At 41.7% G+C, this 27,130-nt stretch overlaps 1 protein-coding gene across 1 annotated transcript in view; it reads right to left on the bottom strand.

The window, feature by feature from the left end:
- LOC124798568 (MAU2 chromatid cohesion factor homolog) overlaps positions 1 to 27,130 on the bottom strand; it is a 207,370-nt gene that overhangs the window by 1,905 nt on the left and 178,335 nt on the right. Inside the window, exons 8-9 of the mRNA XM_047262030.1 lie at positions 26,287 to 26,492; positions 25,750 to 25,952 (exon numbers count right to left, since the gene is read on the bottom strand). Coding sequence (XP_047117986.1) covers positions 25,750 to 25,952; positions 26,287 to 26,492 — 409 coding nt within the window. The remainder of the gene's footprint in view (positions 1 to 25,749; positions 25,953 to 26,286; positions 26,493 to 27,130) is intronic.

Here is a 27,130-nt window from a genome sequence, read left to right as displayed (position 1 = left end):
TCATATTAATGCAGTCTCCACTACAGCACATGTTGTAGTGGGACTACACTGGGAGAGGGTGGGGGCGACATTTTGCCATTCAACATACAAGTGCTATTGTTAGTATGTCTACTGCAGTCTGTAGCACTTCAAAATTTCTGAACAATGGAAGCCGACTATTGTATGAATAACATCCATTCATCTCCCAGCAGACAAATCTGAATCAGTGCAGAAAGTTTCAAATCCATTACAGTGCCCCAATGTTGTCGAAAAATACTGAAATGTCTGTTACGACCTTGTGTTCAGCTGGCAGTCATTACATGCTGTGATCACAATATGTTGTGCTGCATACGAGTCTCTCATATCCACTAGGTCCACATAAACACTACTTACAGTGTAGCAATTATTGTACAGACTGAAGCCATGTTATGGAAACCTGATCATTCTGCACACTTTACTCTCTTCACATGCTGATATGGGCCCTATGACATTAATGAGGCATACTGGCACTTCCTTTCATGTTTCTACTCAGTATTGTCATCTTCACTGGCTGACAAAAGTGTAATACTTACCTTCTTGGTCCTGAAGGGAGTATTTTGTGGCATACCATGTATGCAATTTGTGTCGGGACTCACTAGTTATTTGTGTTTCATCACTGCTAACATTGGATATCAAATAACATTTTGTGCAGTGATATTGTAAGAGCAATTTCTTGAATGTTATTCCAGTGATTCGCACAAATTAACAAAGTCAAAGAACAAGTCTGGATTTGTGGCAGTTTAAGACAAGACCTAGATGAAGAGGAAAAACTGTCTACAGTACTTTTAAAGTTTTCCAAATTAACATCTGGCATGTCTGAAAAGATGATTGTAATATGTGTTTTACAAGTTTTGAATATGGTAGTGATACAAACACTTTAAATGTGAAAATCATCTACTAGTCGAGGGTTGCACAGTGAGTAATGGAAAGTTGAATATTAGGAATTGCTAGTAGACACATGAAAACAAGTGAGTGGATCATGAAACAGAGAGGTGGATGAGACGTAGCCCAAGAAGTTTTTTACTGGATTCCAAGAGAAGATGAAACCCCTGAGACAACGACGATAACAGGCAGGTAGGTGACTTTGAAAATCATGCTAGAGCAAGAGGGGTACATACAGGGTGTTACGGATATAGGTACAGATATCGTGACCATTGGTACCTTAATACATAGGTTTTTTTTCTGTATCTAACATTCTCCCCGCAAACATTTCACATAACTGACTACCTTATGTTTCTTCACGGTTGTAAATGCACGGTGGTGTGGGCTACAACTATCAGTATATACTAACTATTTAGTGCCCATACTTGACCTGCTGTCCAGGGGAAAATAAAAAATTAATGGCTTTCTATGACATGTGTACCTGGATGTCCTAACCAACCTAAAGAACAAACTACTTATGAAAGCTCTAATTATCAGTCTGCAAATGAAGTAAATACTGATGCAATGTTAGTCAGTACACTGTCCTCGGTCATCAATAGAATTATCTGCACATATACCCCTAACACTCTGTAATACTTGGAAAAGTCTGGAGTCGGCTTTTATCCAAATAATGGCAGTAGATAATGTAGTATTATCATTGAACAAGCCATTATATAAGATAGTTTCAGTTTAAACTTTGCTAACCCACATCATTTAAGCATTTGCTACAATGGGAAAGTACTGTTTATATATTCTGTGAGGGTAACTGAGCTCTGCCTTATACACTTATATTAAGCACGCCCCAGTGATCCTTTCCATCCTCCATTCCTTTAGCTACAGTTTTCAGCAATCATGTCAGAATATGCATCTAATCATTCTGTCTTCATTTCACTATGCTTTTTATATTTAAAAACAAAGATGATGTGACTTACCATACGAAAGCGCTGGCAGGTCGATAGAAACACAGACACATACATACACACAAAATTTTAGCTTTCGCAACCAATGGTTGCTTCGTCAAGAAAGAGGGAAGGAGAGGGAAAGACGAAAGGATGTGGGTTTTAAGGGAGAGGGTCAGGAGTCATTCCAATCCTGGGAGCGGAAAGACTTACCTTAGGGGGAAAAAAGGACAGGTATTCACTCGCGCACACACACACATATCCATCCGCACATACACAGACACAAGCAGACATTTGTAAAGGCAAAGAGTTTGGGCAGAGATGTCAGTCGAGGCGGAAGTAAAGAGGCAAAGATGTTGTTGAAAGACAGGTGAGGTATGAGCGGTGGCAACTTGAAATTAGCGGAGGTTGAGGCCTGGCGGATAATGAGAAGAGAGGATATACTGAAGGGCAAGTTCCCATCTCCGGAGTTCTGACAGGTTGGTGTTAGTGGGAAGTATCCAGATAACCCGGACGGTGTAACACTGTGCCAAGATGTGCTGGCCATGCACCAAGGCATGTTTAGCCACAGGGTGATCCACATTACCAACAAACACTGTCTGCCTGTGTCCATTCATGCGAATGGACAGTTTGTTGCTGGTCATTCCCACATAGAAAGCTTCACAGTGTAGGCAGGTCAGTTGGTAAATCACGTGGGTGCTTTCACACGTGGCTCTGCCTTTGATCGTGTACACCTTCCGGGTTACAGGACTGGAGTGGGTGGTGGTGGGAGGGTGCATTGGACAGGTTTTACACCGAGGGTGGTTACAAGGGTAGGAGCCAGAGGGTAAGGAAGGTGGTTTGGGGATTTCATAGGGATGAACTAAAAGGTTACGAAGGTTAGGTGGACGGCAGAAAGACACTCTTGGTGGAGTGGGGAGGATTTCATGAAGGATGGATCTCATTTCAGGGCAGGATGTGAGGAAGTCGTATCCCTGCTGGAGAGCCACATTCAGAGTCTGATCCAGTCCCGGAAAGTATCCTGTCAAAAGTGGGGCACTTTTGTGGTTCTTCTGTGGGAGGTTCTGGGTTTGAGGGGATGAAGAAGTGGCTCTGGTTATTTGCTTCTGTACCAGGTCGGGAGGGTAGTTGCGGGATGTGAAAGCTGTTTTCAGGTTGTTTGTGTAATGGTTCAGGGATTCCGGACTGGAGCAGATTCGTTTGCCACGAAGACCTAGGCTGTAGGGAAGGGACCGTTTGATGTGGAATGTGTGGCAGCTGTCATAATGGAGGTACTGTTGCTTGTTGGTGAGTTTGATGTGGACGGACATGTGAAGCTGACCATTGGACAGATGGAGGTCAACGTCAAGGAAAGTGGCATGGGATTTGGAGTAGGACCAGGTGAATCTGATGGAACCAAAGGAGTTGAGGTTGGAGAGGAAATTCTGGAGTTCTTCTTCACTGTGAGTCCAGATCTTGAAGATGTCATCAATAAATCTGTACCAAACTTTGAGTTTTCAGACCTGGGTAACCAAGAAGGCTTCCTCTAAGTGACCCATGAATAGGTTGGCGTACGAGGGGGCCATCTGAAGGCTGACCGATCCATCGTCATTCTTCCGGCAGACAAGGGTTCCACGACCGTGGTACTTGATCGTCGGGAGTATGTGGCTGAGGGACTGCGTCAGCTTTCAGACAACACCACATACAAAGTTTGCCAAGGTAATCCCATTCCTGATGTCCAGGTGGAGCTTCAAGGAATCCTCAGAACCTTAGGCCCCCTACAAAACCTTTCCCCTGACTCCATCAACCTCCTGACCCCACCGACACCCCACACCCCTACCTTCTACCTTCTTCCTAAAATTCACAAACCCAATCATCCCAGCCGCCCCATTGTAGCTGGTTACCAAGCCCCCACAGAACGTATCTCTGCCTACGTAGATCAACACCTTCAACCCATTACATGCAGTCTTCCATCCTTCATCAAAGACACCAACCACTTTCTCGAACGCCTGGAATCCTTACCCAATCTATTACCCCCGGAAACCATCCTTGTAACCATTGATGCAACTTCCTTATACACAAATATTCCGCACGTCCAGGGCCTCGCTGCGATGGAGCACTTCCTTTCACGCCTATCACCTGCCACCCTACCTAAAACTTCTTTCCTCATTACCTTAGCCAGTTTCATCCTGACCCACAACTTCTTCACTTTTGAAGGTCAGACATACCAACAATTAAAGGGAACAGCCACGGGTAACAGGATGGCCCCCTCGTACGCCAACCTATTCATGGGTCGCTTAGAGGAAGCCTTCTTGGTTACCAAGGCCTGAAAACCCAAAGTTTGGTACAGATTTATTGATGACATCTTCATGATCTGGACTCACAGTGAAGAAGAACTCCAGAATTTCCTCTCCAACCTCAACTCCTTTGGTTCCATCAGATTCACCTGGTCCTACTCCAAATCCCATGCCACTTTCCTTGACGTTGACCTTCATCTGTCCAATGGCCAGCTTCACACGTCCGTCCACATCAAACCCACCAACAAGCAACAGTACCTCCATTATGACAGCTGCCACACATTCCACATCAAACGGTCCCTTCCCTACAGCCTAGGTCTTCGTGGCAAACGAATCTGCTCCAGTCCGGAATCCCTGAACCATTACACAAACAACCTGAAAACAGCTTTCACATCCAACAAATACCCTCCCAACCTGGTACAGAAGCAAATAACCAGAGCCACTTCCTCATCCTCTCAAACCCAGAACCTCCCACAGAAGAACCACAAAAGTGCCCCACTTGTGACAGGATACTTTCCGGGACTGGATCAGACTCTGAATGTGGCTCTCCAGCAGGGATACGACTTCCTCACATCCTGCCCTGAAATGAGATCCATCCTTCATGAAATCCTCCCCACTCCACCAAGAGTGTCTTTCCGCCGTCCACCTAGCCTTCGTAACCTTTTAGTTCATCCCTATGAAATCCCCAAACCACCTTCCTTACCCTCTGGTTCCTACCCTTGTAACTGCCCCCGGTGTAAAACCTGTCCAATGCACCCTCCCACTACCACCTACTCCAGTCCTGTAACCCGGAAGGTGTACACGATCAAAGGCAGAGCCACGCGTGAAAGCACCCACGTGATTTACCAACTGACCTGCCTACACTGTGAAGCTTTCTATGTGGGAATGACCAGCAACAAACTGTCCATTCGCATGAATGGACACAGGCAGACAGTGTTTGTTGGTAATGTGGATCACCCTGTGGCTAAACATGCCTTGGTGCACGGCCAGCACATCTTGGCACAGTGTTACACCGTCCGGGTTATCTGGATACTTCCCACTAACACCAACCTGTCAGAACTCCGGAGATGGGAACTTGCCCTTCAGTATATCCTCTCTTCTCGTTATCCGCCAGGCCTCAACCTCCGCTAATTTCAAGTTGCCGCCGCTCATACCTCACCTGTCTTTCAACAACATCTTTGCCTCTTTACTTCCGCCTCGACTGACATCTCTGCCCAAACTCTTTGCCTTTACAAATGTCTGCTTGTGTCTGTGTATGTGCGGATGGATGTGTGTGTGTGTGCGCGCAAGTGTATACCTGTCCTTTTTTCCCCCTAAGGTAAGTCTTTCCGCTCCCGGGATTGGAATGACTCCTTACCCTCTCCCTTAAAACCCACATCCTTTCGTCTTTCCCTCTCCTTCCCTCTTTCCTGACGAAGCAACCATTGGTTGCGAAAGCTAAAATTTTGTGTGTATGTATGTGTCTGTGTTTCTATCGACCTGCCAGCGCTTTCGTATGGTAAGTCACATCATCTTTGTTTTTAAATATATTTTTCCCGCGTGGAATGTTTCCCTATTATATTCACTATGTTTTTTATTAGATATTATCTCTCACTGGATTGTTGCTGGGAGTCTTCATTTTTTTCTGATTTCAAAGTCTCCTGGAACCCCACATTTCTAAATGTTCGTCTGTCTTCCTCTTTATCTGTATTTCATGCCCATAACAGAGTTACACATCAAATACAGTTCTTCTTTTCCTGGCCTATATTTTTGGATGGTAGCTGTTTCTTTTCTATAAAAAAAAAACTGTTTTGCTTTCAGCAGCTGTTATAATGTCTGTCTCACTTGCATTTTCCTTCTGATGAGATTAAAAAAATTGTCCACCTCTTCGACCTTACTCACTTACCGTAGTTGAGCTTCTCCATCCAGTAGCACCCCCCTCCACCCTCCCCCTACAAAAACAATTATTTTGTGTGCTTGTTATAGAAATCACCAAGCATGTTTCGTTTCATTTTATTGAACACCTGACTCACTGTATGTTCACTTTTCATGACTGCTGCACTATCATCAGCAAATCTTTTATTTTTGCGATGTATTCCAATTTCTATTTTCCCCTACAGTTTTTACCATCTACAGCTCCCTCTAAGATCACAGAAGTTATTCCCTGATGTCTTAACACATATCCCCCCTAACTGTCGGTTTTTTCACCTGCGGTCGTCAAATAGCTTCAAGGAGGCATTTTAACTGCACAGTTGCAATAGGTACAAGGTGTGAGGCAGGTACACAGAGTGGGGAGTGAGTCATTGCCTTGTCCTTGAACGCCCTCTGACAGGACACTGCGTTTCCTTTATACAGTTCATTGTGGCAGCTGGTTGAGTGTGGGTCTGTTAGGGCTTGTTGCCAGATTCTGTCTGCATGAAAATGGATGTAGAAATGGAGCAACGAGTTTTTAGAGATAATTGTATGGGCCAGACAAAGGTTTTTGTCTGGTACAACATCTTTAAAAATGGCCGCGAATCATTTGAAAATGAACCATGGTCCAGCCGTCCTTCCACCTCAAAAACAAATGAAAATGTTGTGAAAGTTTGCAACTTAGTGCACTCTGATCGTAGACTTACAAGTAGGGAGAAGGCTGATGAACTTGAATTAAGTTTCTATGCAGTTCAGTCAATTTTAACTGAAGATCTGAACATGAGTCGAGTGTCTGCAAAATTCATTCCAAAAGTATTGTCAAGTGACCAGAGACAATACCGATTCAAAGTTTGCCAAGAACTGATTAATCGGACTAAAAATGACCCAGATTGTTAAATAGGGTAATTATAGATGACGAATCATGGGTATATGGGTATGATCCTGAAACCAGAGTGCAGTCGTCGCAGTGGAAGACTCCAGGTTCACCAAGACCGAAAAAAGCACGGCAAAGTCAGTTGAAGGTGAAGACAATGTTGGTGATTTTTTTCGATTCTACCAGTGTTTTACATCATGTGTTTAATGCAGTGGTTTCCACTGCCTTCTGTCTGCCTGCTTGGCCGGGAGGTAATGTGCTTGCCTCCCATGCAGCTGGCCCGGGTTCGATTCCCAGCCAGGTTGAAGAGATTTTCTACACTCGTGGACTGGATGTTGTGTTGTCCTCATCATCATTTCATCCTCAGCATCGGCTGCAAGTCGCCCAATGAGGCGCCATCTGAAATAAGACTTGCACTTGGCACCGAACCCGAATGGGACCTCCTGGCCAACAATGTCATATGATCATTTCATTTTTTTCATTGCCTTCTGCATTGTCGTGCCACTGATCATTGTTGATTCTTCTGCCTTTTAGGGGGAGTTTCACACCCCAAGCTGAAGAGATCGCCCTGAATCTCTGTCCGCTTCCTGCTGTCTTTGACAATGCCGTTGGCAGAATGAGGGTGACTTCTTACAGGACAAGTCTTCAGAGACAGGCACCTCGTCAACAGTGGCTGGATCCGCACATCAAGAGTATGTGACCCTGGGTCAGTAAGGTCTGGCCAATATGAAACCGACAGAGGGCAGTAGATTCCCTGTGAGAAAAACAAAGGGAAGTCTACCACACGGTTGTTGTCTCCTTTACGATTCACAGTTTACTCAGAGAAAAAGGGGTCCATAAAAAGATCACTGACTGTCCAGTGTGGTGAAAGTTATGCAGGAGATCCTGGCTAGTCACAACTAATGGGTGTGGAGGGTAGCACTGGTCGACAGCCTGAAGACTACTCAAGGAGTCATTGCAGATTAAGAACAACTCTCCAGTGCAAAAACACAGGTGGCTGAGGGGGACTCAAGCTACAGCCACCAAGTCTGCTGTGAATACACTACATATTGCATGTGTGCCAACAAAACCAGTGTGGGTGTAGACTGTAGAGACTCTGGAAATGTGTCAAGCATGTCCAGGAACAGTCGGAGAAAATCCATAGGGTTTACTCAGAGTTTCGACCCAAAGGAGAGGTCAAGCCAGATCCAATGTATGGGTACACACTATGGGGACGCATAGGATTTCTCGCAGGACAAGAGGCGACAGCGGAAAAAAAAAAGGAGTTCACAGCAGTGACTCTTATGCAAACTGCAATCGTGACTCCAGACCTTGGCCTTTATTGTGGGCGGTACCTCTTCCTGCTAGGAAAAAGGGCATGGTAGTTGTGATGCACAGGAGAGCTGTGAATATGTACTGCATAGATAAGCAGCAGTTGTTGGTACTCAATATATAGGGAAGGAATGCCAGCCTTTATGAGCAGGCTGTTCGCAGGGCTTGTACGAAATGCACCTGTTGCAAAAGGGGACCCACAATGGTGTACTGGTTCTAGAATCCACAATGCTGAAGGCGAGGCTGAGCCATATGCCAGGCCCCCATAATCAAGACGCAGCAGGATCAAAGATTCATAGAGCTGCAAAACTGTAGTGTGGTCTGCTCCTCAGCTGCTGTTACTAAGACAGCATAGAGTGTTAAGTGTAACCAGGAAGTTCACTTAAGATGGGGAAGCCACATCAACTGGGCACTGAAGACCAATCCTAAAATATGATAAGACTTCATCAAACAGAGTATTTGGCCACTGTGGCAGAGTTCTGGTTGGGGATGAACAGTACAAAGATGAAAGAAGTGCACTAAATGTGTCTTTGTGGTGTAAAGCTGGAAGCCATGGGTGAGAGCCCAGGACTGAACCTTTCATATGGCACCCTGCAGTCAGCATTCATTAGATACAAAAGTCATCAGCATACAGGGAGGGTGGAACTGTAGACCTGACACCTGCAGTTAGACCATTAATAGCCACTAGAAAAGCGGAACACTCACTACAGTGTCCTGTGGGACCCCATTCTTTTATATATGAGGAGTACTATGACAGCAGCAACTTGAATCTGTAAAGTTCGGTGAGGTGAGAAGTTCCAGAAAAAAAATTGGGTGTTGGTCCTTGAGATCCCATTCATGGAGAGTAACTAGCATGTCGTGATGGCATGTGATGTCATAAGTCCTATGCAAATTGAAGACGACAGCAATAATATGTTGACACCAGGCAAAAGCTGGCCAAATAGCAGACTCTTGGTTGACCAAATTGTCAGCAGTAGAACAGCCTTGGCAAAAACTGCTCTGGAAAAAAGACACCAAGACTCAAGGAACCAACACAGTCGTCAGCTCACCATACATTTGAGCAACTTGTAGAGAACATCAGAGAGGCTAACTGAACAATAGGTGTCCATTTCCAGTGGGTGTTTACCTGGTTTCAGTACTGGGACAATCACACTTTTTCGCCATGGGATGGGAACTCGCCCTTATTCCAGATATGGTTGAAAATGGCAAGGAAATGATGCTGGCAAACCACCGTAAGGTTTCAGGTGATGTGTAATAAAAGGCAAAGGAAGTCAATCTACCCACTGTTTGTGGACATGAAACACAGGCTGATAATTCTCAGATGCAGAGGCTTGAGCATAATGAAAAGCAGAATGTTCAGCAATAGGATGTGGATCAGCATACACATTACCATTCACACTGACACCTAGTACACCCATGGGGTACCGGTGTGCATAAGGTGTCGAATCTTTGCCCAAACTTGCAAAGAAGGGCTAAGTGATCCAATGGTAGCAACATACCACTCCTAGCATGTTCGTGTCTGTCATTTTATGAGATGGCAGACCTGGGCAAGTTGCTGTTTAAAGGCAATGATGTGCTCCATCAACAGATGCTTACAGCACTGGAGAGCCCACTTGTGATCTCTAATGGCCATGGCAATTTTGGGGGTCCTCCAAGGTCTTCTAGTGGGGGGATTCTGAGGAAGAGGGGATAGCTGAGTAAGCTGCTGATAGAATGGATGCTGTTGTGCGCTGAACAACCGCATCAATATCTCCATGTGGCGGGCTGCAAAGGTTGACGGCAGTTGTGAAAGCATCCCAATAAGCCTTGGAGATAACCCATCTGGACGGATGCCCACTTAAGTGATGCTAAGGGAGGGCCAAAATGATCAAAAAATTGTCACTATCACACAGGTCCTCATGAATTCTCCAATGGGAGAAGACCTGGGCTGTAAATGGAAAGGTCAATGGCTGAATAGCACCAATATGCCACACTGAAGTGTGTGAGAACATCAGTATTCAAGAGACAAAGGATGAGCTCTGCGAGCAAGTTTTCAACAGCTTTACAGCGGCCTGTGGTCATAGTTCCACCCCACAAATGGTTACACGCATTGAAGTCACCCAATATTTGAAAGGGTGGGGGGAGCTGAGAAAACAGTGCAGACCACACATTCTGGGACACTCCATCACTGGGAGGGAGATACACATTGCATATGGTAAATTCCAGAGATTCCTTCACACAAACAGCCACAGTCTCCAAAGTCATACTGAATAGCACGTGTTTGCTGTAGGCAGAATGCAGAACGTGTGAGAAAACGCCACCTAACGCTCTTCTGTAGTCAGTGAAAGTCTTAAAATAGCCCGCCACAGAGGGTAGGATCCTCACTGCTGGGAAATATTCCTGGAGGGTGATGCAAAAAACAAAGGAAGCACACAAAAGATGTCGTAGCTCGGCCAACTGGCAGAAAATCTGCTACATTTTCACTGGTGGCTCATGCTATCAGTATCCTGTGCATGAAGGGACCAAGGAAGCAGGTCATGCCTCAGTGCTGCCTGCTGCCACTGGTTGTGAAGATACACCATCAATAACTTTTTTGTTTCCAAATTAAGGCAGGTGGTGGTGGTGGTGGTGTGTGTGGGGAGGGGAGGACGGGGGGGGGGGGGGGGGGGGGGAGTGGGACTATAGGGATCATGAGGAATGCTGGCTAGCATACAGAGATGAAATATACAGGGTCTGGTGGCACAGGGGCCTCCAGGCTCTCCCTGTTTTTGGAGGACTACTACTTGGTCCTTACATGATCTAGACTTCTACGAGAGCTTGTCTGCCTAAGATTCTAGGATAGAGGAGGAACATGAAGTCGTACGACCTGCAACCTGTAGCTCCCCACTGCTAGCATCCGGCTGCAGGTCAGCAGATACCTGGGAAGGCAGTGTCCCGAGGGGCACCTTACTAGTAAGAGGTGCAGGACAAGGGCATTGCTTCTCGGGCTGTGGGTGAAGCAGTAGCAGAACAGCTGTGGGTGAAGCAGTAGCAGAAGGAGCCCCAACCACCAGGGGAGTGGGTGTCGTCGAGTGGCCCTGAGGGCCATGCGTTCAAGACGCTGAGGGTGATGGCACAGTCACTAAAGATTATCATAGTTGTACACTGTGGGATTGTAAGTGCTCATATTTCTTCTTGGCCTTTTGACATGTGATGTGGTCAAAGGTCTTGTATTCATGGATATCCTTTTCTTGTTTGAAAATGTTGCAGTCTGGGCAACAGGGAAAAGGGCTCCCCGCAGTTGACAAAGAGGGGCACAAGGCACATTTGTGTGCAACTGACATCCACAATCCCTACATATGGGGCTGGCGTTGCCACGTGATGATGTGTCCAAATCATATGCATTTGTAGCACCGCATGAGAGGAGGAATGTACAGCTTGACATCACAATAATACACCATCACCTTGCCTTTCTCTGGAAACAAATCACCTTCAAATATCTAGATGAAGACTCAAGTATCCACTCTGTCATCTTTTGGCCTCCATTGGATACAATGGACAAATGCACACCTCACTGCTCCGGATTAGCATGCAGCTCATCATCAGTCAGTAAAAGGATATCTTAATGGAAAATAATACACTGTACCATGTTCTGAGAGCTGCCACTTTCCCAAACCTATCCTCGAGGTGTTTAATGAACAAGAATGACTTTGTGGTAAAAAGGAATCCTCGTCAGCTCTGTACTGAGTGGTTTATTTCTCACCTTGTCTCTGAGCCCTACGTCCCTCCTGTGGCACAGCCATGGAAAGGGTTGTACTACTCTATAATGTAATGTGTCTTAGCTTCAGAAGTGACTGCTGGGAACATGGGGCCACCAGCAGAAGAAAGCTTAATTCACTTCATGCGAATCTTCTGCCACGGTCCCAACCACTCCAAATAGGGGCCCTCCCCACAGGTGCCATCAGCAATGGTTACCTGACCGATAAAATGTTGCCCAGAATCCCTGTACTCCATCCATGATAAGCACATACTCCCTGGCTTGAGTGGGGAGATTCCAGCTTAGGCACCAGTAGTGCAATCCTGTGTTGTCAGGGGGCTACAACCGTGCAGATACGTGACGATTCTCCCACAATGAATGGAATGGTTATTGTGCTAGGTTTTGGGCATAGTACCATTGCAAGAAAGAAGGCTGAAAAGCACCGAAGGAGAGAAGAGCAAAAAGTCGAAATATACGCCACTCTGGGCAACGTTCCTTGTATGATCCGAACTATGGAAAATTTAGAAAAGTAGCAGCAAGTTAAATCAAAAATGGGGACCATGTAATTAATAATAAAATGTTGTAGAAGGCCGGAAGGTAAGAAAATGAGTGTCCAAAACACACCCCAGATCTAAGCACGATCGGCACTAAGAAGACCATCCAATGGAAAGGTACGAGGGGGGGGGGGGGGGATTGGAGAAAGACAGACTTGCAGCATGGAAAAGGAAGTAGCACTGCGAGGAGTGAGGCCCCATGTTGGGCAAGCACATACAAAAGAGATGCAAGCCACATGGAGGGGACTTTTATACTCGACTTTGTACCCCTAATGATACATTACCTTCATCAGTTACTTGTTAACTGCACTTGGACCAAATTAATCCACAGCAATATATTAATCAGCTTTGAATGACAAAATGAAGATAAATCTATTCAGTACATAATTAGATGTATAATGCTTATTTTAACATTCGTGTATCCCCAGAGATGTCATCACATACCTCCAGGGATAGTGGTCCTTTCCGGAGGTAGCATACCCCAGTTGTATACGACTGCTTTAGTTCAACCTGACTGGTTTCACTCAGAAGAATGAATGGACATCTCAGCAACTAAAACACTAAAATGCGGTTTTAGTTGATAGAATGAATACAAGGTCCAACCAACAGACTAATTCCACTTGAAAAGAAAAATGAATAATGCATTTGTAAAACTACAAGTGACTATGTTGGTTGTTTTCAGTTGCTTCCACAGAGTGGTTCCACTCTAAAGAAAGAATTATTAATAACAGTCCACCAACTGATACATAAAACTATAACAACTAACAACTGCTTTCATTTAGCTGTCCCATAGACTGGTATCATCTAAAAGAAGGATGGATACTTCAACCAATGCATACAACTACAAACAAATGGGTCGACTGTTTTCATTTGTTTGCTCTCATCGCTAGTGAGCAATAGAGTGATTATTAAATATCAAGTGTGTGGCCAGTATGTTACCCTGTTTTGATCTTGTATATATCTCATGACATTTTTCCTCCCTCCTTTCTCATTTAACTTTTCTAAATCTCCTGACGACATTCCTGAGTGCCCTATATTGCTGCTGCCACGTACCATATTTCTGTCATTTCTTTATTAACTGCAGTATCTCATTTGTTATCCATGGCTGCCGTTTTCAAACCTAGTACATTTCTGCTGTATTTACTACATTTCTCTTAAAGTCATTTGATCTGTTTGATCATTTCACTCTTTGACATGTTAGTTATTTTGTCACATGTTCTTTCAAAGCAGTCTGAGGTATCTTTAACTTTTCTCAGTCTCAACATTTCACCTGCATGTCTTTTACTTCATGAGTTCTCGAGATGATCTCTGATTCCTGGCATCTTCTTTGTCCAAGAATTTCGAAAAGTGTATTCACAACATCTAACTGCCCAATGTAGAATTCTATAAATCTTTCTCCCCTGTCATATTGCTTGCCAATATTCAATTCTCCCACTATCTTCTGTTTCCCTACCTTCACTGAAAAATGCGTTTCCAGTCTCTCAGTATGATTAAAATCGTCCTCTTTAACATATTTTACAAGTTAAATAATATTATCATTATTGTATATCAAAACAGTAAAGGGTTAAATATGGACTGTGATGCAAGTACTGTGTGTTTAACTACTCCTTATCATTAACGGGAGAAAATTCGGAGAGGGTAAATAGCAAGTTCCCACCCAGCCCACAGACTGCCGAGCCCCACCTTCATCATGTAGTGCCGGTATTTAACGTGTATTTTAAGCAGTCTGTGCCGACATACATTGAAGATATTTTTGAGTATATTCTTGATGAACACTGATGACAAATGAATTAACAGGAGAGAATGATTTAAAGCTGACTGAAGACACACTGATACTAGGAAAATTTGATGTATTATGTGGATGTAATTATGAAGAGAGAGACATAAAATATAACTAGAAAAGAGAAGTCTATACACCACAGTGTGGGCAGCACTTGGAATCTCAATGAGTGAGAGTTTGTACCTTCAACATTATAAAACAGCATTAGGAGGGCCCATCCGAATGATATGTAGGTCTCTCCCGCATTTCATGTGCACGTTATTTCTACATTTTTGTGGCTGGTAAATCATGGCACTCGCCTATTCTGGGTTTAGGAAGGACCACCGTTCAGGCTGGTCACTCTTCTAGGCCAATGGTTATTCTAACACAGGAGTTTGATCTGGCTGATGGTCACAGAAGAGAAGATTTTTCCCAATTACAGAAATTGCACTAAAGCAATTGAAGAACTTGTAGTGAATGGATAATTGCGAGTCAAAACACTAATACAGTACACAGTGACAGAAAAGATTCTACCTTATACAAAACAACCAGATACAACTGCATTCAGAACTGCTTACACCACAGATCATTATGTTGCTAGAAATGAATAATTCTTATGAAAGCAGTACTTGAGGTTATGACAACAGGGCACTAAAATCTTATATTTACTTGATAGAATCCTCAATGACATAACTTTCTAACTGTTCCTTCAATCTGGCTTATGTAATGGATTTTCACAAATTAAGTATTAACAAAACTAATAGTCAAACTATAACATTATCCTATTGGTATTCTCATTGACCTTGTCAAGGCTCTCAATTGATTGTATTACAAAATTCAATGGTATTAATGGCATTTATCTTACACGGTTGAAGCAGTACTTTGATAACAGAGTGCAATGTCACACTGACAAACTGCATGACAGGAATAGAAATTACACTCAGAATGATAGATCATAAAAATTATGGAGTAACTAATGGTTCCACTGCTGTTGTTAATCTACGTGAATGGATCTTGATTGCTTTTCAGTACTATTCAAAAACAATAGGGACTGTAAAATACATAAGAAAACTAATCACAGGATCAAAATTTACCATACTAGACAAAGACAATAACTACAACTGGTTCATGTTTATATCTTTGATGTAATTAGACAGATAAAAAAATCTGCTCACCACGCAGTGGTATGTGAAAAAATATATAAAGGTTAAAGAAATATGCAAGCTTTCGAAGCCAGTGGCTCTTTCTTCTGGCAGGAGGGTTGAAGGGGAAGTCTACTTCTCATCCCTTCTGATAAGTCTCCCCCGACTTGGGGTTCTGGGCGACTTTTCCGAATACTCCTCATTTCCTAAACTTCGACAGTCCTTTTCTTGATCCCTCTCCCTTTCCCTTCAACTCTTCCGCCAGGAGGAGGCTCTCAAAGACTGCACAATTCTTAAACCTTTATTTGTATTTTCTCCTGCCACTGCTTGGTGAGTAGATTTTATTATATTTTCAAAACTGATTATTCTAGTTTAAATACTTAGTCTCAGAGAGACTCATTTGCAGTTTCAGTCAAGTGAAAATAAACTGACGACACAAGAGAAAGACATTAATGGGTAAATGCTATTTGAAACACCTGTAAAATTTCTTATGGTCCCGCTAGAATAGATGAACACAGCTATACTTACAAAAAAACTCATTTTGGAATGACTTAGATGCGTCTATTGTTGCATTTACCTGAACACATACAGTTTCACTAACTGATGTCTTTTGGAATTGTGTTCTGATACAATGTGGCAAAAATAAATGCAACACTCATTCAATGAAACTAACATGTAAAAATATTGATTTTGTGAATAAAACTGCCTACATCATGTAATATATTTCTTTATTTATAACGCTATTTTGGCTACATCACCAGATCTGTAATTAAGTAGGGAAACATGATTAGTGACAGGTTTACAACATTAAGTTACACAAGATGAAAAATTAAAATTTTTTAAAATGGTCTCCCACCAAATGTTAGAACTTTCAAAACAAAGTTCAGTGTCAGGGTCAAAAGCCTATGCCCAACTGGGATGTCCACTGTAAACTTATTCAGAAAATTATACAGAGATGGATCCTTTAGCCAACAGATGCATAAAATAAACTGCAACAAGTGTGAAAAATTTTATACAGGGCAAACTGGAATAAATTCAAGCAAGTTTTAGGGAGCACTCCTATCACAGGAACTGTGGTGCATTGACAACACACTATAAAGCATGGAAGCATAAGCTATGTAAGATAAATGAAAGCATCAAAGTGCTGCACAGAGCCCCAAATGGACAAGCCTTAAACATAGTGGCAGACATACAAACTACCCACAAAAACAGAGCTCCACAAACAATACTGAACGATTGCAGTGAATTTAGCCTTAAATGGTTTTTGAAATGTTTTGAGAATTGCTGGTGTGATGTGTGCCGATTACAGTGTGCTCTCATGGTGTTCACTGAGTACACTTTGCTTCACGTACTCTGTGCTGGTGGAACTGTCGCTGGTTACGCAACAACTTACGTGCCTCAGGGAGCAAGTTCTCCCACAATATGGAGCTGCCTTCCAAAATATTTCATTTAATAATAAGACTTTTTTAATCTGTTTTACATGTGTATAAATTTTAGTACATTGGCTACATTTTAGTACATAGGACGTGACTATTAATTTTTCAGCGACACGTAATTATAATAGCTAATACTACTTTTATAATCACAAAATCATATTAATGCAAAATGTATTTAACACTTAAGTTTATATGGCTATTGTACAGATATTACTGTGTAGCCGATTCAATAAATATTTGTTGATAAGTTCAGGTGAACTTCACGAGCTACCTGCGACCATTTGAAAAGCTAAGCTTATGAATATGCAACTATACTAATTTAACAATGAAAACAATCAATTTTTGACAGAATAATGTAACTGGATAGATAAAAACTCTACTAACCAAACCGTGGCAGAACACACACTAAAAGGAGGTTGTAATTAGGCAAGGTTTTGGAGCCAGTGGCTCTTTTTTCAGGCAGAAGGGTTGAAGGGGAAGGGCTGGAGAGGTCTAAGAATAGGTGTAGATTTTGGGAAGGTCACCCAGGACTGCAGGTCAGAGGAGAGTTACCACACAGGATAACAAGGAAAAACCCTTTCCTTCTCATCCCATGCAGTAAGTCTCCCTCGACCCGCATTTTCTGGGCGACTTTCCCGAAATCTACCCCTTTTCCTAGACCTCTCCAGTCATTTTCCTTCACCCATCTTCAACCCTTCTGCCTGAAGGAGGAGCCACTGGTCCCAAAAGCTTGCCTAATTACAACCTACTTTTATGTGTGTGTACTGCCACCACTTGGTGAGTAATTTTTTACCTATCCAGTTCAACTACAATAATTTACATCATGTTTTATAACTTGAGTATGAATGTTTTTAATCACAAAACTGTCTGTCTCTTTATAAATATGGAAAAAAATTTAACTCAATATCCCCCACACTAGTACCACCTGTTGGCTACAACTTCCATTTTTGTACAATTTTTTGAATCAAGTTGACAGTTGATGCCCCAATTAGGCATACATTTTGCATGCTGACACTGAACCTTGTTTTGCGAATTCTAAATTTAAAAAGAGAGTTTTAAAACTTTTTAATTTTTTGATGTATTACCTTTTGTAGCTTTATGACGTAGACAAATGCCTATCATTCTTTACGTTCCTTTAATCTTAACTAGATTTGATTTTAGCCAAAACAGAACACTATACATGTAGGGTTGTGTAGTCTTGATCTATCTACATAAACCAAGGAACTGAGGATTGACATCATTTCAAAAGAAAATCAAAGGTTTATCTGACTAGTTATTCATTCTATATATCTGATTATTCAAGCATTGTAGATTTTTGTTAGTTAGATGAGAAGTAACAATGTAATCATGTAGCTATTAAGGCAGGATTAGGAGAGAGAGAATAAAGTAAATGACAAGCAGCAGCATGCTGCTGATTTTCCCATGTTAAATTTAGCCTAAGCAAGCACAAATATTCATACATTTTCTAGTACCCAATTCTCTTTTAACCTGAGCCATTCCACATTTTCTGAATGTACTTCATGATGGAATCTATGGACCACAAATGAATGTCTAATGGTGCACTACACTGTGGTCTTCAGCCCAGAGACTGGTTTGACGCAGCCCTCCATGCTACTTAATACTGCGCAAACTGCTTCATCTCCAAGTAACTACTGCAGCCTACAGCCATCCAAATCTGCTTAGTATTTCATCTCTTGGTCTCCCTCTATGATTTTTACCCTCCACACTGCCCTCCAGTACTACATTGGTGATCCCCTGATGCCTCAGAAGAAGTCCTACCAACTGGTCACTTCTTCTAGTCAAGTTGTGCCACAAATTCCTCTTCTCCTCAATTCTATTCAATACCTCATCATTAGTTACGTGATCTACCCATCTAATCTAGTCTAATGGGACATTGTGCTAATTCAGCAATAATCATATCAAAATAAAAAAGATTTTTTTTTTCATAAAATGGAGTGTGTCTTATTTCATATGTAGCTTATCCTGGTAACTGTAGCTAACCCAGCAGAGGTAGTGACATCTCAATAACTGTTCTCACATAATCACCACCACCACCACCACCACCACCACTGATTATTATTATTATTATTATTATTATTATTATTATTATTGAAATCTGGCCACTTCAGGATCATTTGAAACAGCTGATTTATGAACTCATATTCTTTTTCTTAACTAGCTCTGCAGATGACGAAGAAAATGATGAAATGCATGATGAGATAAAAGAACTTATTCAGATAGCGAAGGGAGACAAAAATTTAATAGTCATGGGTGACTGGAATTCGACAGTAGGAAAAGGGAGAGAAGGAAACATAGTAGGTGAATATGGACTGGGGAGAAGAAATGAAAGAGGAAGCAGCCTGGTAGAATTTTGCACAGAGCATAACTTAATCATAGCTAACACTTGGTTCAAGAATCATGAAAGAACGTTGTATACATGAAAAAAGCCTGGAGATACTAGAATCTGACCACAATCTATTGCTTATGAACTAATGATTAAAACTGAAGAAACTGCAAAAAGGTGGGAATTTAAGGAGATGGGACCTGATAAACTGACTAAACCAGAGGTTGTACAGAGTTTCAGGGAGGGCATAAGGGAACAATTGACAGGAATGGGGGAAAGAAATACAGTAGAAGAAGAATGGGTAGCTTTGAGGGATGAAGTAGTGAAGGCAGCAGAGGATCAAGTAGGTAAAAAGACAAGGTTTAGTAGAAATTCTTGGGTAACAGAAGAAATATTGAATTTAATTGATGAAAGGAGAAAATATAAAAATGCAATAAATGAAGCAGGCAAAAAGGAATACAAACGTCTCAAAAACGAAATCGACAGGAAGTGCAAAATGGCTAAGCAGGGATGGCTAGAGGACAAATGTAAGGATGTAGAGGCTTATCTCACTACGGGTAAGGTAGATACCACCTACAGGAAAATTATAGAGACCTTTAGAGAAAACAGAACCACTTGTATGAATATCAAGAGCTCAGATGGAAACCCAGTTCTAAACAAAGAAGGGAAAGCAGAAAGGTGGAAGGAGTATATAAAGGGTCTATACAAGGGTGATGTACTTGAGGACAATATTATGGAAATGGAAGAGGATGAAGATGAAGATGAAATGGGAGATATGATACTGCGTGAAGAGTTTGACAGAGCACTGAAAGACCTGAGTCGAAACAAGGCCCTGGGAGTAGACAACATTCCATTAGAACTACTGACAGCCTTGGGAGAGCCAGTCCTGACAAAACTCTACCATCTGGTGAGCAAGATGTATGAGACAGGCGAAATACCCTCAGACTTCAAGAAGAATATAATAATTCCAATCCCAAAGAAAGCAGGTGTTGACAGATGTCAAAATTACCAAACTATCAGTTTAATAAGTCACAGCTGCAAAATAATAATGCGAATTCTTGACAGACGAATGGAAAAACTGGTAGAAGCCGACCTCGGGGAAGATCAGTTTGGATTCAGTAGAAATATTGGAACACTTGAGGCAATACTGACCCTATGACTTATCTTAGAAGATAGATTAAGGAAAGGCAAACCTACATATCTAGCATTTGTAGACTTAGAGAAAGCTTTTGACAATGTTGACTGAATTACTCTCTTTCAAATTCTGAAGGTGGCAGGGGTAAAATACAGGGAGCGAAAGGCTATTTACAATTTGTACAGAAACCAGAGGACAGAAGAGTCGAGAGGCGTGAAAGGGAAGCAGTGGTTGGGAAGGGAGTGAGACATGGTTGTAGCCTATCCCCGATGTTATTCAATCTGTATATTGAGCAAGCAGTAAAGGAAACAAAAGAAAAATTCGGAGTAGGAATTAAAATCCATGGGGAAGAAATAAAAACTTTGAGGTTTGCCAATGACATTGTAATTCTGTCAGAGACAGCAAATGACTTGGAAGATCAGTTGAACGGAGGATATAAGATGAACATCAACAAAAGCAAAACTAGGATAATGGAATGTAGTAAAATTAAGACGAGTGATGCTGAAGGAATTAGATTAGGAAATGAGACACTTAAAGTGGTAAAGGAGTTTTGCTATTTGGGGAGCAAAACAACTGATGATGGTCGAAGGTTTTTTTTTTGTCATCAGTCTACTGACTGGTTTGATGCGGCCCGCCACGAATTCCTTTCCTGTGCTAATCTCTTCATCTCAGAGTAGCACTTGCAACCTACGTCCTCAAGTATTTGCTTGACGTATTCTGATCTCTGTCTTCCTCTACAGTTTTTGCCCTCTACAGCTCCCTCTAGTACCATGGAAGTCATTCCCTCATGTCTTAGCAGATGTCATATCATCCTGTCCCTTCTCCTTATTAGTGTTTTCCACATATTCCTTTCCTCTCCGATTCTGCATAGAACCTCCTCATTCCTTACCTTATCAGTCCACCTAATTTTCAACATTCGTCTGTAGCACCACATCTCAAATGCTTCAATTCTCTTCTGTTCCGGTTTTCCTGCAGCCCATGTTTCACTACCATACAATGCTGTACTCCAGACGTACATCCTCAGAAATTTCTTCCTCAAATTAAGGCCGGTATTTGATATTAGTAGACTTCTCTTGGCCAGAAATGCCTTTTTTGCCATAGCGAGTCTGCTTTTGATGTCCCCCTTGCTCCATCCATCATTGGTTATTTTACTGCCTAGGTAGCAGAATTCCTTAACTTCATTGACTTCGTGACCATCAATCCTGATGTTAAGTTTCTCACTGTTCTCATTTCTACTACTTCTCATTACCTTCGTCTTTCTCTGATTTACTCTCAAACCATACTGTGTACTCATTAGACTGTCCATTCTGTTCAGCAGATCATTTAATTCTTCTTCACTTTCACTCAGGATAGCATGTCATCAGCTAATCGTATCATTGATATCCTTTCACCTTGTATTTTAATTCCCCTCCTGAACCTTTCTTTTATTTCCATCATTGCTTCCTCGATGTACAGATTGAAGAGTAGGGGCGAAAGGCTACAGCCTTGTCTTACACCCTTCTTAATACGAGCATTTCGTTGTTGATCGTCCACTCGGTCGAAGTAGAGAGGATAAAAAATGTAGACTGGCAATGGCAAGGAAAGCGTTTCTGAAGAAGAGAAATTTGTTAACATCAAGTATAGATTTAAGTGTGAGGAAGTCATTTCTGAAAGTATTTGTATCGAGTGTAGCCATGTATGGAAGTGAAACATGGATGATAAATAGTTTGGACAAGAAGAGAATAGAAGCTTTCGAAATGTGGTGCTACAGAAGAGTGCTGAAGATTAGATGGGTAGATCACATAACTAATGAGGAGGTGTTGAATAGAATTGGGGAGAAGAGGAATTTGTGGCACAACTTGACTAGAAATGAGGAGGTGTTGAATAGAATTGGGGAGAAGAGGAATTTGTGGCACAACTTGACTAGAAGAAGAGATCAGTTGGTAGAGCACATTCTGAGGTATCAAGGGATCACCAATTTACTACTGGAGGGCAGCATGGAGGGTAAAAATCGAAGAGAGAGACCAAGAGATGAATACACTAAACATATTCAGAAGGATGTAGGTTGCAGTAGGTACTGGGAGATGAAGAAGCTTGCACAGGATAGAGTAGCATGGAGAGCAGCATCAAACCACTCTCAGGACTGAAGATGACGATGACGACAACAACAACAACAACAACAACAATTCCTTTCTTCCATATACTACTTCATTCTTGCTCTCCGCTTATCTCCTCTTTCTTCTGCCCATGTCCCTCTTCTCTTGCTTTATATCTTCTTCTTGAAACCCAAGACTTTTTGTACCTCTTTCCTCAAATCATGTTTTTCTGCATATTTGTTATTCCTAATGCCTGTAGATCTGCCTTCATCTATGAACCACAAAATTATTGTTTTTGTACTTTTGACAAACAAGTTGAATATTATTTTGCTGGCCTCTTGTGTTCTATCCTTTTTATGTGACCATAAAATCTAATCCTCCATTTTCTCGTTGTATCTATTTCATTCTCAGTTTTTTCATTCACCACTTCATTGATTCTGTTTCCAAATCCCATTTTTATACTTTGAACCCAAATTTTTTTAAATTATTTTTCACTCTTCTGCATGTTATTTAACTGTTCAGCTGTGTTTATGGTGAGGAATTCTGAGGCATAAGACGACTCAATTTTAATCACCACATTTTAGTGCCTCAATTTTCATTTCCATTTTTCTGCCTTTTTATGTTAGCTGCTTTGTGCTGAGCATTTGGTTTGATTACTGCTTCCAATTATTTAAATTCTTAAATTTTTCCACATATTGAATTCTGAAACTTCCAGTATTTTCCCATATTTTGAAGAAATACACTTTGATGCACATTTAATGTTTGTCATGTGTACTATTTTCAATCCAAATTTGTAATCCCGTTTTTTCTGCTACCTCTGGGAAAATGTTTGTCTATTTTGTTGCATCTTTTAAGTTCTCTGTTAAAATCGCTAAATCATCAGCAAAAGCTAAGCAGTCAATTATTAAGTACTCTCTATCTCTTCCAAGATTCACTTCATTTATCCCCTTTTCTTCTGTCCATCCCCATGCCTCACAGTTGTTTTAATTTCAAATGATTTTCATATTTCAAGTAAAAGTGTATCTCGGAAATCACTGCATAGCTTTTTATGTCAGTATGACAATAAACCAGCTGTCCACCAGAATGAAAGGACACTGTCAAACAATGACCAAGTACGAAGTTGTCCACATGGTGGCAACATGCAGATGAACACAATATACTCAGAGTTCAACCACTGCTCCATAACCTAAGCCATCTGGATCATTGCCTCCTGCATCATCTTTTCTGAACCATGCACACGAGAGTTGTCCTTGCATCACATCCTTACTTTCTGTAACTCTCTTGGCCTCAAACTCCACTAACCACTGTTCCCCTAGCAGCTACGCAACTGTTTTCCCTTTCACTGTTCTGTGACTCCTTGCAAAGCATGTCTCCACATCACCTTCATTACGTTGCACACCATCAGTTCCGATACCGTGTATCACATGCCTAATCTGTGCATCTGCCATCCTCCCCTCCCAGATTCCCAGCCAGCAAACCTGCTGCCTGCCTCAAGCTGCTCCTACCCATCCCCAACCCCTGTTCCCACTCCTGTCTCTCTCTGCCTTTACCTACCCATTTCAACACAATCACCACCTCACTGTGTTCCACCTGCCAGGATGCAATCCCGCTCCCAAACTCTTGCACAGGGATTGTGGAAGAGATGTAAGACCTGCCCAATTCACACATCCAGCACTTTCCAACCCAGTCCTTTACTTCCTACTCCAGTACTGACATAAACTTATTCTATCCCATCAGAGGCAGGACCTCATGTAAGAGTAGCCATGTCATCTACCAACTCTGCTGCAAACATTGCACAGCTTTTTACAGTGAATCTTGGAAGAGAGGTAGAGAAAACCTTGCACTGACTGCTTAGCTTTTTATGACAACTAACCTGCTGTCCGCCAGAATGAATGGCCAATGCTGAACTGTGGCCAAGAACAAAGTTGGCCACCCAGTAACACAACATTCAGCTGAGAACAATGTGCTTGAGTTTCACAACTGCTTTACAACTCAAGCCATCTGGACCCTTTCCTTCAGCAACATCTTTTCTGAGCTGTCCTTGCAACACATCCAGCCCTCCTGCAATTTTCCTGGCCTTAATCTCTACTACCCCACTGTTCTCACACAATGTATGCCATGTCCCCACTCCATGCTACCTTCATTGTGCACTACAATTCTCCAGCTCCGAAACCCATGTATCACATGCCTAATCTGTGCACCTGACACGCTCCTCTATTGCAGTCCTATCCAGCAAACCTGCTTCCTCCCTCTGAGCTGCTAGCTACCCATCCACAACCCCTCTTCCTTTACCTCTACCCCCATCCCTCCCCTCACCTGATACCACCACCACCACCACCACCACCACCACCACCACACCCTAGTCCACCTGACGCAACTCAGTCCCAGTAATGTGTGTCCACGTGATACAGTGCAGGGGCAGACGTACATATACATGCACTTGCGTACTCTAGCTCAGCAATGGATTTGTCCTGAAAGCTGTTTTCTTTCTCTTTTGCGTCTGTCTGTTGCTGACTCAACACTTTTGTTATTCGGTCATCTGATCTATTTTGTAAAGCTTTTGGAAGGGTTTTATACATCACTGGGAGCAGAGTTACCTCTCAGCAATTGCTTATACCTATGTTTTCAATTCCTTTTTGTATTTGCTTTCCAGTTCTTAGATTATTCATTTTCCTACACTTATCACTTGAGGTTTTTGGTTGCAAATGAGCAGTACATTTGCAAAGTATCATTTTCTGAACAAACTATATGGAATGCTGTGATCCTGAAAAAAGTGTGGATGTTCTCAAGGAATGCAAGACACAAAGTTCAAGGCCCAAAAGCTGAAAGACAGAAACAGGTTTCACCTACATCAACAAGGTACATGCTGTTGCTTTTCGATGAAAGTGAAGTACTGTTTTGAGTGCCTAACTTGTTTACACATGGTTTGTTTATTACCAATTACTTTTCTTTGAAGTTCAGTATGTGCACATAATTTGCCATTTTCCATTTTTTACTGCCTGCTTGATTTTGTTAGTCATGTCATGTGACAGAAATAAGCCCTACAATTGACTTAAGATCCAAATTAAAAACACATTGATTTGTAATCAAAAGCAGTACAAACAACATTCAGTCATGAATTTTTATGTAAAACATAATTTTTAATTAACACGGTAACTAATTAAACATGACGTGTTATGACAATCTCCATGTATCTTTTTACCAAGTGCATTATTTTATTCTTCTAGCCTCCAATGGAGAAAACTCGTTACACATCTTAGCATTGTTACCATCCACTAAAAAAACACGACATTGATTTTATCAAAAAACTATTTTTTCAGATTGTTTTACACTACTGTTCCCAAATAGAAGTAAACTGGGCTAAGAGTTTAGAGAAGAGTTAATTACAGATCAGACTCACCTCTCAGGATAGCTGAAGCCCAGAGCTGAACATGGACATCCGGTATCTTGCTCGCTAGCTGCATGGCGGGGGTAACCATATTCATACTTTCGCGACTATTTCCCAAAGAAAGAAATATGTGGCCCAACAAAACTAATGAACATGATGTTAAACGATTCAAATCTTCAGCATTTGCCATCTTCAGTGTCTCACGGAGATATCTCCTGTAAGTGAAGAATTAATTTAGCAACATTCCTAAGAGTTTTAATATTCCTTCACATCATGTCAGGAAACTCTTACTAAATTTTATGTCACGACAATTAAGTACAAAGTGGCGGTGCACTACTGCTATAAATACATCTTCATTTCTGTCATTAGCATTCAAAAATAACAAATTAAATATTGACAGTGAAGTATAATTTCCATCACAGTAAGATAGGATAAATACTGAGAGGGGCTCAATTACATGCCTTGGGCAGGCCAAGACTGTAGTTCTTGTACTGCCTTTTCATATTTTAGTTCATTACGTTACACAACTGAAACTACTGATGTACTTACTTTGCCTCGTTGTACCTGGCCTGGAAGAAGGACTGAAGACCCTGCACATAATAAGCTGCTGCTCGAAGGCTGTGGGAATGTGTTGGTAAGTTCTCTGGATTTATTCGTTCCAACAGAGCAGTAAGCTCCTTTTCTCGTTTCGCTCGCAGATATACTATAGCCAAGTTTAAATTCGCGAAAGTCCATAGCTCACGGTCCTGAGATGTCTGAAAAGTAAAATGCAACTAATGCATAAGGTTGGTACTTCTATGTATATTACATCAACATACATAAAGGTGATGCATAAAGCATTTATTTGGTACACAGTTTCTATTGGGAGCCATCTCACTATCTGGCATCAAAACTTCGTGCATTTTCAAGAGAACCGCTAACAGGGAGAAACAAAGCCTGTACACACAAAATGGAACATGCAAATATCCACAGCCAGTATTTGTGATACTACCACACACACACAACAAGAATGCAATAGTTTCAGAAACATCATTCAGCAACACAGTTTATAACAGCTATAGTTTTAGGGCGAAGAAAAAAAAAAAAAAAAAAAAAAAAAAAAAAAAAAAAAAAAAAAAAAAAGAAAGGAAAGAGAGAGAGAGAGAGAGAGAGAAATGCGTGCGTGGCTCCCAAATTCAAACGGTCATCTCAGGTTGTTTTTTTTTTTTTTTTTTTTTTTTTTTTTTTTTTTTTTTTTTTTTTTTTTTTTTGGGGGGGGGGGGGGTTGCATTCGAATGAAAGAGACAAGCTGGCATCAGTTGTGGAGTTTTAGCAATCGTACAACAATTGCCTAATGATAAGAGAAGAAAAGGTCTGGGATTTCCCACTGAATGGAATATTTTCCAGTGCTAAA

The sequence above is a fragment of the Schistocerca piceifrons genome, chromosome 5 (genome assembly GCF_021461385.2).
Source record: "Schistocerca piceifrons isolate TAMUIC-IGC-003096 chromosome 5, iqSchPice1.1, whole genome shotgun sequence".
Classification (NCBI taxonomy): domain Eukaryota; kingdom Metazoa; phylum Arthropoda; class Insecta; order Orthoptera; family Acrididae; genus Schistocerca; species Schistocerca piceifrons.
Note: the sequence above shows the minus strand (reverse complement) of the source record. Positions and strands in the feature narration are given on the sequence as shown.